This window comes from Pleurodeles waltl, chromosome 4_2 (assembly GCF_031143425.1).
Source record: "Pleurodeles waltl isolate 20211129_DDA chromosome 4_2, aPleWal1.hap1.20221129, whole genome shotgun sequence".
NCBI lineage: Eukaryota > Metazoa > Chordata > Amphibia > Caudata > Salamandridae > Pleurodeles > Pleurodeles waltl.
Window position 1 is genome coordinate 418,783,142 of NC_090443.1, and position 18,225 is coordinate 418,801,366.

An 18,225-nucleotide genomic window follows, 5' to 3' on the forward strand; every position below is an offset into this window, starting at 1 on the left:
TATCAGGGGCTTTGTGATTCTGATGACCTTGTTGAAAGACCCTATGGACTGTGTCCGCCGAAGGTGTAGCTGCTCCTGTAGGGGCCTCATTCTGAGACGACAGAATGGTACCAGTGGAATGCAGGAGGACATCACCCCCAACAGGGACTTGAAGAGGCAAACTGAAACATACTTTCTTTTTCATAGGTGACTCACGAGGGATATTAGTTTTTTCCGTCTCCCCTCTGTAGGAGTTGCATTGTTGGTGGAAGTGTCCAATATCGCCCTTAGAAATGTTCTCCTTCTTAAGGGCTGGAAGGCAGACTTGTTGTGGTTGACTGTTAAGGTTAGGCTCGTGAACAGCTCGATGCAGGCGCATGTGGACTTCAGTGCCTAAGACCTGGGCTTGGCCTTGACCAGCCAATCGTCCAGACAGGGGAAGACTTGAAGGTTCTGCCTTCTGAGGAAAGCTGCTACTGGAGCCAAGCATTTGGGAAAGATTCTGGGGGACGATTTCAGACTGGAGGGTAGCACTTTGAACTGAAAATGGTCTCCAACTACTACAATTCCGAGATATTTCCTGTGGGAAAGGTGTATAGGGATATGGAAATATGCGTCCTGCAAATCGAGGGTGGACATGTAATCTCCCGGGTTGAGAAGGGACAGGATGTCTGTTAGGGTGATCATATGGAATGATTGTTTCTTGCGATAAGTATTGAAATCCCTGAGGTCTAGGATTGGGGGCCAACTCTTCCACTTCTTTGGAACCAGGAAGAACAGAGAGTAGAATCCCTTTCTTTTGTCCTGATGTGGAACTCTCTCTATAGCTCCCTTGAGGGGCACTGACTCGACTTCCTGCTTGAGTAAGTGCAAATGCTTTACCCTTCGAGGGAGGGGAGGTCTTGTAGGAGGGTACTGTAAGAATTCCAAAGTATGGCCAAATTGAATGAGATTTAAGACCCATTGGTCTGATGTTATTGTAGGAAGTTGGTTCTGTATATATTATCTCAAAGTAAGAGATAGTGTGCACAGAGTCCAAGGGTTCCCCTTAGAGGTAAGACAGTGGCAAAATTAGATAATTTTAATGCTCTATTTTGTGGTAGTGTGGTCGAGCAGTAGGCTTATCAGAGGGTAGTGTTAAGCATTTGTTGTACACACACAGGCAATAAATGAGGAACACACACTCAAAGACTTAACTCCAGGCCAATAGTTTGTATATAGAAAAATATATTTTCTTAATTTATTTTTAGAACCACAAGATCAAGATTTGAAGTAAATACATAAAATGCAAGGTATTCCATGTAGGTAAGTTAGAAACTTTGAATTAGAGCAATAACATACACAGTTTTAGTTAAAATGGCAATAAGCTATTTTAAAAGTGGACAGTGCAAAAATCAACAGTTCCTGGGGGAGGTAAGTAAGGCACTTACAAGTTCAAGTTCCTGGCCATAAGCAGCCCACGTTGGGGGTTCAATGCAACCCCAAAGTTACTGCAAAAGCAACATAGGGACGGTCAGGTGCAGATGACAAAGGAGGGCCCTTCGAAGAACAGGGGTGCTCCGGTTCCGGTCTGCCTACAGGTAAGTACCTGCGTCTTCGGAGGGCAGACCAGGGGGGTTTTGTAGAGAACTGGGGGAGACACAAGTAGGCACACAAAATGCACCCTCAGTGGCACAGGGGCGGCCGGATGCAGTGTGCAAAGCAGGCATCAGGTTTTGTATTAGAATCAAAGGAGGGACTCGCGGGTCACTCTAGCAGTGCAGGCAGTCAAAAGGGGGGGCTTCTCGGGCCAGCCACCAACTGGGCTAGGTAGAGGGTTGCCTGATGGTCACTCCTGCACTGAAGTTCACTTCCTTCTGGTCTCGGGGGCTGCGGGTGCAGTGCTTGGTCCAGGCATCAGGTTCCTTGTTACAGGCAGTTGTGGTCAGGGGGAGCCTCTGGATTCTCTCTGCATGCATCGCTGTGGGGGTCCACGGAGGTCGTCTCGGGTTACTCACCAGGTCACAGTCGCCTGGAAGCCCTCCCTGTAGTGTTGGTTCTCTGGGGCTCGAGCCGGGGGGCGTCGGGTGCAGAGGGTGAAATCTCATGCTTCCGGCGGGAAGAGTGAGTTCTTTAAAAGTTGCTTCTTTGTTGCAAAGATGTTGCTCTGGGTGAACAGTGCCGCTGTTCTCTGGAGTTTCTTGGTCCTTCGGGTTTCAGGGCAGTCCTCTGAGGCTTCAGAGGTTGCTGGTCCCTGTTGGATGTGTTGCTGTTGCAGTTTTCTTCGAGTCAGGAGACAGCCCGGTACGGCTGGGGCCAAAGCAGTTGTCTCCGTCATCTCTGCAGAGTTTTCAGGTCAGGAGTCCTCCTTCTTCTTTTAGGTTGCAGGAATCTGATTTCCTGGGTACTGGGGTGCCCCTAAATACTGAATTTAGGGGTGTGTTTAGGTCAGGAGGGCAGGAGCCAATGGCTACTGTCCTGGAGGGTGGCTAATCCTATTGGGGGAATCCTCCAATCTCAAGATGGAGGATATCTAAAAGCATGGGTCACCTCAGCTCAGGACACCTTAGGGGCTGTCCTGACTGGTGGGTGACGACGACTCCTTTTTCCCATTATCTCCTCCAGCCTTGCTGCCAAAAGTGGGGGCAGTGGCCAGAGGGGAGGGCATCTCCACTAGCTGGGATGCCCTGGGGTGCTGTAACAAAAGGCATGAGCCTTTGAGGCTCACCACCAGGTGTTACAGTTCCTGCAGGGGGAGGTGAAAAGCACCCCCACCCAGTACAGGCTTTTTTCCTTGCCACAGAGTGACAAAGGCACTCTCCCCATGTGGCCAGCAACTCGTCTTGATGTGGCAGGCTGGCAGAAACTGGTCCGCCTAGCACTAGGAGTCAGACTGGTATTCAGGGGGCATCTCTAAGATGCCCTCTGGGTGTATTTTACAATAAATGCTACACTGGCATCAGTGTTTAATACCAAACTTCCCAGATTTCAGTGTAGCCATTATGGAACTGTGGAGTTCGTGTTTGACAAACTCCCAGACCATCTACTCTTTATGGCTACCCTGCACTTACAATGTCAAAGGTTTTGCTTAGACACTGTAGGGGCCTAGTGCTCATGCACATATGCCCACACCTGTGGTATAGTGCACCCTGCCTTAGGGCTGTAAGGACTGCTAGAGGGGTGACTTACCTATGCCACAGGCAGTGTGAGGTTGGCATGGCACTCTGAGGAAAGTGCCATGTCGACTTAGTCATTTTCTCCCCACCAGCACACACAAGCTGTGAGGCAGTGTGCATGTGCTGAGTGAGGGGTCCCCAGGGTGGCATAAGACATGCTGCAGCCCTTAGAGACCTTCCCTGGCATCAGGGCCCTTGGTACCAGGGATACCATTTACAAGGGACTTAACTAAGTGCCAGCGCTGTGACAATTGTGGGAACAAAGGTACAGTTTAGGGAAAGAATACTGGTGCTAGGGCCTGGTTAGCAGGGTCCAAGCACACTTTCAATCATAACAGGCATCAGCAAAAGGTCAGGGGGGTAACCATGCCAAGGAGGCATTTCCTTACAGTTATCTTTGACCAATTGTGAATGTAAAGAGAAATCCTTCCCCCTATTCTTGTATCCAAGGAAAGGTTCGCAGCCGGTGACACCTGAAAGTCATTGTCTGCATCCTGTGTCCTTCGCTTGCCTTCTTGCTTTTCCTCTCTGAGAAGCTCTTGAATAAGCCGCTTACGGAGGCAGTCTCTGTTGGAACTGGGAACGAAAGGACTGAGAAGCCGTGGAGACAGAGGGGTATCTATATTGTTTGAAGCCTCCTCCATATGATGAATATCCCTGACCTCTAGCTCCCCGAAAGGGCTATTTTTTAAACTGCAGCACGCAAAGGGACATGGCTGTGTTGGTATCCGTTTTTATTGATTGAAGTGCGTCAATGTGCTTCCAGGATAGGGCTTCACCATCAAAAGGAAGGTTCAGAATTTTGTTTTGAACCTCAGGCCTAAACGAAGTTGCCCCGAGCCAACCCTACCTTCTTAGAACCGCGGCTCCTGCCATCTTTCAGAAAGCCGTGGTGGCGATATCCATCGCACAGTCTATAACTTCAGCAGAAGACGTCTTAACCTCTTGCAAGACTTTCTTGGCTTCCAACTTAAAGCCCTCTGGCAGCTGATCTAGGTAGGGAGCAATGTCCACCCATAGCTGTCTATCATATCTGCCTATGATAGCCAAAGAATTAGAAGCTTTTATCATAAGCGCAGCCATCAAAGAGAAACGCTTCCCAATATTATCGAGCCTTCTACCCTCCTTGTCCAGTGGAGTAGATATTGGCGCTGAAGGGTTTCTGGATCTACTTTGTGCAGTCTGGGCAATGACTGAGTCCAGTTTGAGATGGCCCGTGAGGCAGGCTGGAGAGTCTTCCGGGGCCTTATATTTCCTGTCAAGGCGAGGCAAAAGAGGGGTGACAGTCGCCGGATTCTTCACTACCTTGATGCCCTCATCCCATATATAGTTCACAATTGGGATCGACTTTACACTCTTTTGAAATGGCTCTTTGAAATCATACAGGAAACAGTCATCTGCTTCGAGGGCATGGGTAGCTCAAACCTCTTTGCAGCCCTTTCCAACAAATTGAGAAAGCCCCCGATGTCACCAGGAGGGGAATCCACTGGAACCGGGGAGGGTGAGGACGGGGTAGGAATCTGATAATCATCCCACTCAGTTATGTCATCCGGCAATTCCCGCTCCTCTCTGTCATCGTCAGATGAAGACAGATCTTGTGTTGGAACTGAAACTGTCGACTGTGGTGGTACATGCAACGGCTGGACCCCCGGATGAACCGGAGTAGAAGGAAGAGGCAGAGAGGGTGGTATCGATGGTTGCTGCACTCCCGAGCTGGCTGACGGAAACCGCCTTCTGAAGTCATCCAACATTAGCTGTAAATCAGCTAGGAGTGACCCTGGCAAAGAAACCATCTGCTCCTGATAAGGATAATGCTGTGGTTGGGAATAAAATGAGTGCGGATCATGCTGAATGTCCTCCTCTAGATCCTGGCACTTCACATGCAGTTCTGATGGGCTATGCGCAACCCCAAACAGGCCCTCGTCCTCAGAATCTTCCTGTTCCAAAATATGTGTAGGTACCAACGTTGATACCCTACTTGGAGATGTAGTCAGTGGCGAGAGTAAATCAGACTTCTTATGTTTTTTAACCATCATGGATGGCATCGTCGACGGTAGCGCCAACGGAAGCAGCACTGGCAACGGAGAAAGTCTTGTTGATGAGGAGGCCGACGATGGTAGCACCATCGTCGACGGTCTCACCGGCAGCATCATCGATGGAGGCTAAGCGATGGGTGCACTGATCGTCGACGAAGGGACCGCAAACGCCGTCGACGAGGACGTTGTCGATATGAGCATCATTGAAGAGGAAGCAGGGGTAGAGACAGTGGACATTGTCGTAGTCAACAACAACTCCATTTGACGCTGCCGTCGACGCTGTTGTCGTCGATGGTGTCGTCATCGCAAATTTTCCAGATGGCTTTTTAATGACATGTTTTACCACAGGAGGTGGCGTTTGAGGCTCAGGCAAGGCTCTTTTGCTGCGTTCTGAGGAGACAGAACCTTCCTTAGAATGTCTTTTGGATGAAACAGAACTCCTGTGTGGAGAACTGGAAGGACTGCCAGCTTTAGAAGACACCTGTTTTGTCTTTTTATGATCTTTTCTAGGTGGATCCTCAGAATGGTGAGGTTGAGCAGATCTGCCTCTTTTTTGGAATGTTCTTGATGAGGAGGAGGACTCCTCACTGTCAGAAGCAGACAGTGGGTTTGATCTGGATTTCAATTTCTGGTGCCAAATCAGTAGCCTACCCTCCCTGTCCTTGAGGGTTTTGTTAGAAAAGGTTCTGCATACCTTGCAGTCTTTGGCTACATGGTTAGAATAGAGGCAATAAATGCAGTCCTTGTGTGGATCTTCAAAGTGAAGTCTTTTCTTCCCACAGCTTTTGCAGGCTCTAAAAAGGCTTTTCTTTTCCTTACCTGACATGGTGAATGTCGAATGAATTTTGACAAAATACAATTCTCTTAGGCTAAGTAAGAAGATGACACCTTACTTGGCGAAGAAATCCTCTTTCTTTTGAAGGAAAAACAGTAGAGATAATCTTCTCTTGAGATTTGACTGAGCAGAGCTCAATGGAGACTCCCTAGCATGACGTGCGGTAGAAAATCTGAGGGAATGGAGCTTCTCACAGGAGGGTTCTAGAGGGAGGGAAAGCCTGATTGGCTGGGACTTGCTTGGTCCTTTTTACTCATAAAGACAATAATAGGCTACTGAAGTGAAAGCCTTTGGGCCTTTTCTCATTACATTAGCTTCTATATTGCTGTTTTGATGTACCGGGGGCTCACAACTCGACGAAGGGGAAGGATTCAAGCATGTGAATCTATGAAAGTTCCAATACTGGAGTAAGAAAGACAAACTGACCAAATACAGTGAGAGACAAAGTGAGAATGTCAGACAGATACAGAATAAATGAGTTAAGAAGAGCAGGACGGAGCTCAACAAAAGGAGACAGAGAGGGATTCATAGAATAGGAGAATAGGAGAGGGGGTAGAGAAAGACCCACAGCTACACTTTAATAAATGTAAGGAGCGAGGGAAAGAAATGTAAAAGGAGCAACAGATAGTATAAAATAGGAAAGACAGAGCTGGACAAAGAATGTGAGAGGTAGAAAGAGACAGAGGATGAAAAGAAGGAAATGAAAAATGGGAAAGATTGACCAGGAGAGAACAAGCACAGGTGGTGCTAAAGAGAAAAAAGATGAGGTAGACAAGGAATGACACAGTAATACAGAAAGACAGTAGCATATAATGAGATGTGGTGAGTATGAAAATAAGAAAGGAGAAAGACAAATGCCTCTTAGGTGCCTGAGAAAATCAGGAATCCGAAAAGGAGAAGAAGGGCAGAAGAGGAGAGACTCTACTTTCTTACCTGCTTGAAAAAGTTGGTGACTGTCAGTGTTGCTGGCCTGAAGGTGGAGAAGCTGCACATCTCGTCACTTGCGCTGCTGAACTCAAGCATCTTTCTTTTGCGCTCGTTCCATGTTCCTTTGCGCTCTGTGGCAAGAAAGTTGTAAAATGGCTGAGGACACATCCCTGAAGGATCCCTGAAGAATATTTAATTTTCAGAAACTAGTACAAAGCCTCCTCTGTTTGTACTTTTGCTGTGGTTTCTAAGAGTCATGAAATGATCCACTAATATGAATGCAACTGAAGTCCTAATTCATAAGGGCAGGAAATAACACTGCATAAGCCGCACCCACAACAGATACCTAATGGACACAGCCAGAAAAAATTAGAGTATCCTGGATGAACAATGCTTCCAGAATCACAGATCACAACTGTAGGAAAGTCACTCTATTTGGCATGGTTGTACCCACTTTTTGCCTCTTTATCAGTGTGTTTAGACTGTTTTCACTGGGATCCTGCTTATCAGGACCCCAGTGACTGTGCTCTCTAAATGTGGTTGCTTTGGTACCCTTTACACCCCACAACTGGCATATTGGTGTATCCCTGTAAGTCCCTAGTTTATGGTACTTAGCTACCAAGGGGATTGGTACACCAGGGGTTCCTCATGGGCTGCACCATGCATTATGCCACTCATGGAAGCCCGCCCATGCAAACTGTGTCTGCAGGCCAGCCATTGCAACCTGCGTGAAAAGGTGCATGCACTCTTTCACGGCTGGTCACTGCCCTAGGTCACTGTAAGTCACCCCTATGGAAGGCCCTCCTAGCCCAGAGGACAGGGTGCAGGTCCCTGTGTGTGAGGGCACCCCTGCATGAGCGTGGATGCCCCTATGAATTCAGGTTTCAATGCACTGGACTTCGTAAGTGTGGGGAAGTGACTTTACCCATTTACTGGCCACAGGTGGTCCAACTACAGGAACCAAACAAGCCTGTTACTCCTGAGACAACCTCGACTTGCAACATTGTTTCTTTGGTTTCTTCCAGTAACTGCAAATTTTTCACAGCTGTGTATCCTCTGGGGCTGGCAAGACTTCAGCTGCACCAAAGAAGCAAGAAGGAATCTCCATTGGAGAGAAGGAATCACTCCCCTGCATCCACATGTACCTAAGGCAACGACGTCCGGCTGCTGGGATCTGCTCTCCACAGGACCTGCGTGTATCTTCCAACACAGGTGGTGGTCCTCCTGGTCCTCTCTGTCCAACTTGGGAGATGGTGAGCCCTTGCCTCTCCTTGCAGGACAGTACCCCTGTGCACCGCAACTTGTGCATCAACCAAGGCTTGTTGACTCTTGCTCCAAGGGATCTTTAGGCTCCAAGTGAACCTGACCTCCAGCACTTCATCCTTGCAAGGACAGTCTCTCCTCTGCTGCTCCAGCGATGTGGGTCTCCTATCCTGGAGTGCTGTCTGAGCCTCACTGTACAGTGGGTTCCCTTCCGATCTGATAGCCAGAGCACTGCAGGACATGAAGAGTAGGGGGGCTGGAGACTGATCCCCCAGTCTTAAAAAGGGCAGACAGACTTCACTGTGGTGGGTCAGGAAGAAACTGTAGAACACACTAGTCCTGCAGGGAGAACTCATGGCAGTGAAAACAGGGGGTGGGGGGTGGGGACATGCGGGGGACACCAGTAGGTTAACTTTTACTCCCGGGGGCTAGTGCAAGGAGGACAGTAGGTCCTGACCATACCCATCTCTCAGCAGTATCCTATGAGACTAACCATTCTAGCCCGGAGAGGGGGTCCCTAGATAGGGAATTCAGCAAACTGAGGCTAGAGGAGGCCAGACTGAGGCTGCAGCAGCAACAGTTAGCCCTAGATAGGGAGGCCTTGTCAGTTGAAAGAGAATGGCAGAATTTAGGGCAAACACCCCATGGTGGCAGCAACAACTTTAGGGACACCAGGGTCAGGGAGGACTCCTATGACTCCAGGAACCGAAGTAAAATTGTCCCACCTTAGAAGGTTGGGGATGATACCCACAAGCGGTTCACTGCCTTGGAGTAGGCCTGTGAAGTTTAGAGGGTCCATCAAAGACAGTGGGTAGCCAAGTTGAGGCTTTCCTTTTTTGATAAAGGCAGAGACAAACTCCTCACTGTCAAAGAAGAGACTGCAGATAACTATCAAGCACTTAAGAATGCACTCCTGGATGGATTGAGCTTAACCACAGAGGAATATAGAATCAAATTCAGGGAGACTAGGAAGGAGTCCTTCCAGGATTGGGTTGATTTTGTGGACTGCTCTGTCAAGTACCTGGAAGGATAGTGACATTGCAGCAATGTGCATGATTTTCAGTGATTGTACACTTTTCTTGTGAGAGATCACATTCTTAATAATTGCACATCTGATAGACTGCATCAGTTCCTGGTGGACTCAGATATGACCTCTACCCAAGAATTGGATAAGAAGGCAGACAAATGGGATCACACCAGGGAAGGAAGGAAAATGGCCACAGGGGGTGACCACAAGAAGAAAGATTCTTCCAAGAATCAGGACAAAGGAGGGGACAAATCAAACAAAAAAAGAGTCCTCATCAGGCCCACAAAACTCTTCTGGGGGTGGGTCTAAGTCCTCTTCCTCTTCCCACAAGAAACCGTGGTGCTACTTCATTAGACAGAAAGAGCACCAAGCCTGCTACTACCACTACCACTTCTACATCTAGTGGCCCCAAGCAGTAGCAATAGCAATGATAGTAGTAGTCAGTCAAAGAGTGTAGCTGGGCTCATCCTGGGGACTGTAGTCACCTCTGGGTCAGACAGGGAGACCACAGAGGCAGTTTTGGTCTCCTAGGGTGGCATTGACCTTGCCACCCTAGCTGCTTGTCCCCTTAATATGGGTAAGTACAGGCAGCATCCCCTTATAAATGGTCTGAGGCTGATGCCTACAGGGACACAGATGCCAATGTCACAATGGTGACTGAAAAGCTGGGGTCACCTGAACAACACATACTTGGTCACACTTACTAAAGTTACTGACGCTCACAACAACACTCAGTGCGACCACATGGCTGTTATTGACCTTATCTTGGGTGGTCGGGGGGGTGGGGGGAGGGGGATGGGTGGGTGTCACTTACTGGGCCAAAGAAAGTTGTGGGAGCCACTGATCTACCTGTAGAGTGTCTGTTAGGTAATGATTTGGCACCTTCAACTTGGGCTGAAGTGGAGTTGGAAGCCCATGTAGCAATGCTGGGTATTCCTGGGTACATCTTTGCTGTAACGAGAAAACAGGCCAAGAAGCATGGAGAAATAGGAGCACTGGAGCCTGGAAAAATGGCCCAGGGAGCTCCAAAAAAGAGAAGCAGGCAGGGTAAAAAGTTACCCCCTGTTCAGACTTCCAATGAGGATCCCACTCTTGAGGGAGAGGAAACTGACCCTTGGGTGCAACCTACACCAGAAGAGCTTAAAGCTAATATAGCTGAGCAATTAGGAGCAGGAGGACCCACCAGGGAAGAACTTAGTCTAATGCAGACTTCAGCCTACTCTAGAAAGTCTGAGGCAGCAAGCTGAAGCTCAGTAAGCAGGGGATGTCAGTGGGACCCACAGAGTCTACTGGGATAACAACCTCCTTTATTCTGAAACAAGGGACCTCAAATCTGGTGCCACCAGGAGGTTGGTCATGCCTCAAACATTTAGGGAGTTTTTGTTGGCCTAAGCACATCATATCCCCCTTGCAGATCATTTAGGGCAAACCAAGACTTGGGACAAACTTGTTCCTCACTTCCACATGTCTGAGGATACAAATTAGTTTTGTCGCTCCTGTGTAACCTGTCAAGCCAGTGGCAGGACAGGTGGCACCCCAGAGGCCCCCTTAATTCCACTACCAGTGGTTAGGGTACCCTTTGAGAGGGTGGGGTAGACATGGTTGGCCCTCTGGACCCGCTGGAAACAGGTTTATACTGGTGTTGTTGGACCAGGCCACCAGGTACCCAGAAGCAATTCTCCTTAGGACCACTACAGCTGCTGCAGTGGCCAGGGCCCTCCTTGGAATCTTCTCCAGGGTGGGTTTTGCTAAGGAGGTGATGTCAGACAGAGGTGCCAACTTCATGTCTGCACACCTTAAAGCCAGAAACCCATACACCTCGCAGAAGACAAGAGCAACAGTGGCAAGTGAAGATGAAAACAGCAGTAGTGTATAGGTAATGGCAGAGGTACAAGGCTGTGTGTACGATTAGTGCGGGCGGAGTTTAGGTAACTGGTAAACCAATACTTGTGAGAGAAGGGACGGAGCACTTCAGAATAGGAATAAGCATGAAAACAGAATAGAAAAGGGAGGTGGACATCACTCCTCCAAAATAAGACCAAGCAAAGGTAGACATTGAAAAGGAATAAAGAAGTTGAGAGGTCTCCTTATTAAAAGACAAGGGATCCGCAAAATCCTAAAAAGTACAACTTCTGAGATTTTTCCCACATGAAGCAATACAACAAGACGGATTCTATGCTTTGGGAATGCCGTTAGTTTGGATAAATTCATGGAAACAGATTTGTGGAGAAAGAGTTGTCGGACACTTTTAAGGTAGGTTCTTCTTTACAGCACAAACAACCCATTTTGCCTTGGGCAGCAGTCTACTTGGCATAAGGCCATGGTGAGAGAATAGAAAAGCACAAACATGTCTTCCGTCAGGGCTGCCCTAAGGACTGATTTGTAAAAAGCAATTCAGCGCTTCTGAGAAAGCGGACGTTTTTGGACAGAATGAACTGGAGCATTTTATTACACCGGGGTTTAGTAACTGATTTAGAAAAAATGACAGGACTGCAATTTTACAAGGTCTTGGAAGATGTTTCATTTGATACTGAAATGGAGGATCCAAATTTAGCTGTTCTCTCAGAACCGAAAATATTACTCCAGCTGGCACCTCTAGAGCTGAAAACAATTTGTAAGCTGTGGCTTCCAGAACTGGACACAACACTCCAGAAATGGTCTTAGGGTTTGAAGCAATACCGTGGATGTGGTCACCGCAAATGGTAAACACCGTTAGCACAGAACTGCTGCCTCAAGTTGTTGCTTTTAAGCTATACAGTACTAGAGACATGGCCTTCAGGACAATACACAATACTCACAGATATATCTTACAAATCAAGACACAATACTTACCTTCCATAACAGGAAAAAATAAGATGGGGTCTCATCATTGATGTGTATTAGGGTAATGCTTGGTTATAATTTTGCTACAAATACATTTCTGTCTATGTCCAAACACTGTTTCTGTGCACTCAGCATCCTAGCATGTCACTGAATCATTTTAACAACCAGTGAAATCAGACCACAGAAGTCCAACTCCAATTCTCTCAAGAATACATAGAGTTGTTTGGGTTTGACTGACTAATTGTGTAGTCTGCAAATGTGCTGTGATGTGGAACGTCCCTGCTATAGAGTAATAGCTGATTTTGAATAGGTCCCTGTTTGTCCTCAGAGTGTACATGCCTTTGTAATACCGAACTGGGGCTAAGACTGTTGGCCTTGCATTACCATTCTCAGAGTCTGAGTCACCCCTCTCCAGGGAGCCAGTGCTGCTGACTATGTTCATGAGGTGAATGGCTGTCCATGCGAACGGCATGCGGTACCGGCCCAAGCGACTGCAAAACTGCTCAGCTTGCCCCCGCAGCTTTTCCAGCTTCTCCTTATTCTGGAAAAGAAAAACAAGATTTGAAAGTCTAGCAGTGGGTTACTATGCAAAGAACCAACAAGGAGACTGCAGCAAACCATTTACATAAAAATAATTACAGATTTTATAAATCAAACACTCTAAGAGGACACTGTAAAGCCTGGTCAATTATCCAATAATGTTCATTACAAATGGGTGATGTATTCAGGGGAATCATTACGGACACTGCAGTACTTCACAACAAGATCAATATGGAAATGACCACTTCCACTCTTAATAATTTTATAAAGCTCTCACGAAATCCAGTCTCTCTCTGCTGGTTTCTACACCAAGTTCTATATGTTTATGATTGCTGCTTAAGACAATTTCTTTATATGCCACCCAGTACTCGTGTACTTGTGATAACACAGCCCTGCACAATGGAGGAGAAAATAGGTGCTACTCCCAAATCTGAAAATCAGCAGCACAAGGCTTTGAAAACTACAAATAATATCCACATGGAAAAAACAGGGAGTTTTTCTGACAACAGCATTTCAAAGGTTTCACAATTCACCAGGCAAGGGCTCTACACCAAGTTAACACCCTTCCACAGATCCAACACAAGCACTGTATATAAATGAGGGCTGCTTGTAATGAATGCCTATGTACACCCAGAACAGGGGGTTTCAGGACCTTAATGGGTAAATATTGAGACTTTTGATGCTCATCAACATTTGCATACCTCTACAAATGCATTTTTAGAGAATTTTGGTGGTTTTGCAGGGACATACAATCAATTCATTGTATCCATAGTTGCTGCCCTCTTGTGGTTTCAACTAAACGAAAAGCAGATAAAGATACCTCACAGGGATGTAAATGGAATTTAATCATCCTTTTATAAGTCAGCAGATCAGAGTTTCACCTAACAGGATAATAATAGTGCTCAAGTTCATTGCAGACATTTCAAGTTACTCCTGCACAATCATGTAGATTGGAGGTTTGAATAGTTACTTTTTCGAACAATCTCCAACAGGCTCATTATTATAATTATTCAGAGTGGGCCAAACACATTTTTTGATGCAGATCCTACAAAAAAGGCTAAAAGTTATGGCTCAGCTAAGTAGGCTTCTGATATGTAAAGAGAATGGTAGAGAGCTATTATACCCACTTCTCAGGAAACAAATTGCATAAAGTATTCAGCATTTAGGCAAGGCCAAACAGTTTTTGGACAAAGATGGAGCAGCAGCGGTTTTAGGTAACCAACTTCTATCTCTCTCTAGGTGGCCTGCGAAAAGAGCACCTGGGGGCATATATGGAATCGTCTATTTTTAATTTGGATTTCATATAGGTGTATCAATATTGATAACAAAAGACAGTGCATGCAAGACCGATTATAAAAAACATATAATTGCCTTAATTTCTATGCATAAATGTCCTATTGGGCAACAAGGCAAAGAAGACATTGCTGCAAGCTATACTGGTCTCTAAAACATAACATTAACTAGACATAACTACTACTTCCTAAATGAAAGGAGGGAGGTAAGCCTTAACCAAGGTTTGTTCATGAGTAAAGCACCCAGATAATTCAATGAGCCAGTACAGTGGAGTTGAGCGGTCTTTGTCCAGCCATACACTGTGAAGGTGGAAGCAGCTGAAAGCCATGAAGCTAGTCAGCAGTGTCAAGCACTGAGTTGAAGCTTCAGTAATGAGATACCAAAGACCTCATCACAGTAATTCTGCACAGCAGAACAGTCGGCCAGCTCACAAGAGAGATTTAACTCTGAAGAGTCACATCTGTGACAAGAAGAGGATGCCCTAAAGCCTTGTTGAAACAACAACCTAGAGCTATAACAGCTTCTTCACAGTGTATCACAATGTATATCATATATGCACTCGCAAGTCAGGTGACTTGATGTATCTTACCGATGATAAGAACATCATAAGTAGCGAAAACACAATACATATTTGTTGACACCATTGTTATCGTAAAACATTTACATTTACCATCACACTCTGTTTTCTACAGCAGCAATGTAAGCTTGATTTGTTTTTTATGGCCTGGGCAGTAGCAATGTAAGCTCGATGTGTTTACAGCTTGGGTACTAAAAGAAGCTTGGGTATTTGTGCCATGCTAATACAGAGCCACATGACAGTCCTTGGACAGCCACGATAGATGTGCAATGTATACAATTCGAACAAGGGCCAATGGATGGAGAATAACTTATCAGGAGATTTCTTTATTCTTCTGCTCCGATGTGCCAAAAGGGCTGGGACAGACACACCCAAATATCTATAGTGCTTCCGAAAGATTGGAGAAAAAGTCACTCACTTTCGGGCTCACAACTGGAAGGCTAGTATGGCTGAGACTGAGTCAGTCCTCTGATATAGCCAGAAAGGTTGTGGCAGCGTATGTGATCTCAGGCAGAGCCTCTCAAATTTTAATGAGAGGGAGCCATGATCCACTCCAGCTACTATCAACATCACCAGTCTCTCAGGCTACAGCAGTGACTGCTGTTCTGATCTCTCTCTCGCAGAAGTTACCATTGAACTGACCCATTCTGACCTCTGCTGCAAAACTATAATACCTTTTCTTCTCCGCATAGCGACATCACTTACTTTGGAAGAGTCGGATTCCTTCATCACCATGTAAGGTTCACAGCACTCCCCAATATCCCCTTGCTGCAGGACCTTCTCCAGCTGGAGGGACCAAAAAACACACAATGAGGCACAGAGAGAGCAAACAGACCAACAGACACTCAGATTCATACGAACTGCACAACTTGTCATCAGAGGGGAGATGTGCCATTTTGTCAGCATTCTAACATCTGGACACAAAAATACAGAGGTTACAGAGGGGAAACAAAAACATTAAGGGACAGGCACGTTGTAAGGGTTTTTGTGTAAGGGTTAAGTAAGATAAGAGCAGGGTAGGTTATAACATATGGAAGATTTAAGGTTAATGGAAATTCAAAAAGTTAAAGGAAGGGTAACATGATCTCTTCCATGATGAAAAAGGTAAATTAACATTTTTAAATTGAAAAAAATGAATTAATATATTTAGCACTGATAAAATTAGCATAACACTAGAAAAAAAAAGGTTGAGGGGGTTTGCAAATGGAATTCCCCTCTAAATTACAAAAAAAGGAAATTCGAGATTTGCATGTGATTTTTCGAAATTAAGTGAAAATGCAACTACTACTACTAATAATAATAAATAGGATCCTGGTCTGAATCACTGACGGATGAGTAATGACCAGTGGTTAATCATCCCCAGAATAAAGCATATAAACTCAATTGTGAGGGGACAATGGCTATATCGCTGCACAGTGCCCACTGCAACATATCAATAGCCTGCAATGCTCCTGCTGCACGCTTATCAAAACACAATCCTTTCGGAGGGAATAGCACACTGTGATAGAATTATAAAATTAAATAGGTTGTACCACAGCAAAAGGCCCGGCAATAGAGTGTGCGCCAGAATGTTAGATGTTGAGGGCCTGTCCTCCATGGAGAGGGTTGACGGTTTATCACTACATGCACCACAGGGCAGACATTTGGGGCTGATTTAGAGTATGGTGGATGGGTTACTCGGTCACAAATGTGACAGGTATCCCATCTAAAGTATTACGATCTCCGCAGGATATAATGGAATCGTAATATGGTGGTCGGTAGTAACTCCATCCGCCAGTCTCTAAATTAGGCTCTTTGCCTATTTCACAATCTTCCAAAACAGAACAAACGAGAAGACACTTAGATACCTATAACTGAAACCAGGAATACTCAAAAAAATGCGATAAAGGTTCAACGGCTGCCAGCAGGTGAATATAAGCTGAAAAGAACCTGATATGCACATTACTGATAATTACAGTAAGATCTGGCACTGAGGACCAGAACAGAGACTATAGCTCTGCATTAAAGTGAAAGAATGTCCCTCACATCCACAAGATCTGAAGACAAAAACAGAATCCTGCTCCACTTCACACAGAGGGAGCACTAAACCCACACAGACAAAAGCAGAGGGAAACAGTGTTGAGAAGCAGGGCAAAGATCATAACCAAACTTTCTGTATAAACAGACAGCCAAGCACATATAAACAACAATAGCAAAAAGCAGGAAGATACGGGCCTAAGTTCAAAATAACTGCAGCTAGAGAAATAACACACACTGACAACTGCAAGCACCAGCCTGACAACTAGAGCAGAGAGCACTGCTAGAGGTGAGCACATATAGACAACAGCTGCAAGATGTGGGAATAAGAACAAAACCCCACCCCACACAGAATGTCAGCAGAGCCCATACAGACATAGCAAGACGCAGCACCGAGAATTATAAAACTAGTCTAGAAAATGTAGCTCCATTAAGCGTAGAAAAAGCTCAACAAAAACAGACAACAGCAGTAAGATGTGCACTAAGGCCTACAGTGGAGAAATAACCCTATTTCACAGAAAGTTTGAGATCACAAGAGCAAACGTAGCACTGATGTTTAGAGTAAACAATGCTCCATTCAAAACAGATAGCACTGAACAAATAGACAAGAGAAAGTTATGCTTTTGATAACAGAGCTTTGTTCATAAATACATGGAAAATGAAATGAAGGAATGAAAATAGATAATTCTACTGAACATAACTGAAAAAGCACAAACACGGAGTATGATACTGGAAGTCTAATTGTGAAAACATGAGTCAGCTGGAAACTGAGTTAGGGAAATAACAAGTATGAATGAACATTAACACATTACAATAGGTGCTGGTATATTAAACCTAAATTGGATCGTAATCTAACAGCTGAAAATTATTTTATGCATCTAAAATATTGTTCCAGAAGACTCAATGTATTTCACAATCAACCACATAATTATTATGAGCAGAGGTTAAACCTTTGCCTGCAAAGCTGGGAAAATTCATCATTTGTAAGGCCGACAAAGTGTCCTGACTTCATCCAAGGCAAGGTTTTATATCGTCCAGCCTCCGATTTCCTGCAGCAGTATGTTCTACCAGCGCCAAAAGAACTTTGCACAACTCCATTTGCAAGTATAAATTCATGAGCAAGTCACCACTGCTCACAGGAAATGCTTTGTGAATCTGGCTACGAATATCGGGACTAATTTAGAAATCAGACAGAATTAAGACACAACAGTTCACAAAAAAAGCAATGTGGTTCAAGTCCTCTATACCGTATGATAATTTCAGTCTTTAGCTTACTTTAATTTTGCATTGGTTTTCTATTTTTGCATGCTTCATTTATTAAAAAAAAAAAAAAAAAAAGATTATTAACAATACTTCTGAATCAATTATTCAATCATGTCCGAGAGGCACAACTTTAGTCGCTAAACTACAGAAAACTCACAACTCAGGTCTTGGTGGTGATATTTCACTTACAGCAACTCACATAGGCAACACATTGACATACTTGATTGAATCTTCACCAAAACGAATTACTCAAAGCATTTTTATTCCTCTGGCTTTTAGCACACTGCATAACTGACTACGAACAATCATAAGCTGATCAGTTTTGACTTCACTCCAAACGAGGCAGTCCAGCCAAACTGTGAGATAAATCCATGACATACGTCAATAAATTCTAGATGATCTTTCTACTCCCAGAGTAACCAAGTGATGTTACAGAGGGTTCCATTCTCAACAGAATCTTAGAGTTTTAGGGTAGAGTGGTGCGAGATCCC

The 18,225-nt window shown here is 45.3% G+C and overlaps 1 protein-coding gene across 6 annotated transcripts in view; it reads right to left on the reverse strand.

The window, feature by feature from the left end:
* The window catches only part of LOC138292835 (dedicator of cytokinesis protein 7-like), a 512,184-nt gene that overhangs the window by 391,178 nt on the left and 102,781 nt on the right, over positions 1–18,225 (reverse strand). For all 6 annotated transcript variants that reach the window (XM_069231649.1, XM_069231647.1, XM_069231646.1 and 3 more), the window contains exons 10-12: positions 15,161–15,241; positions 12,430–12,586; positions 6,939–7,063 (exon numbers count right to left, since the gene is read on the reverse strand). In XM_069231649.1, the coding sequence (XP_069087750.1) occupies positions 6,939–7,063; positions 12,430–12,586; positions 15,161–15,241 (363 nt within the window). The remainder of the gene's footprint in view (positions 1–6,938; positions 7,064–12,429; positions 12,587–15,160; positions 15,242–18,225) is intronic.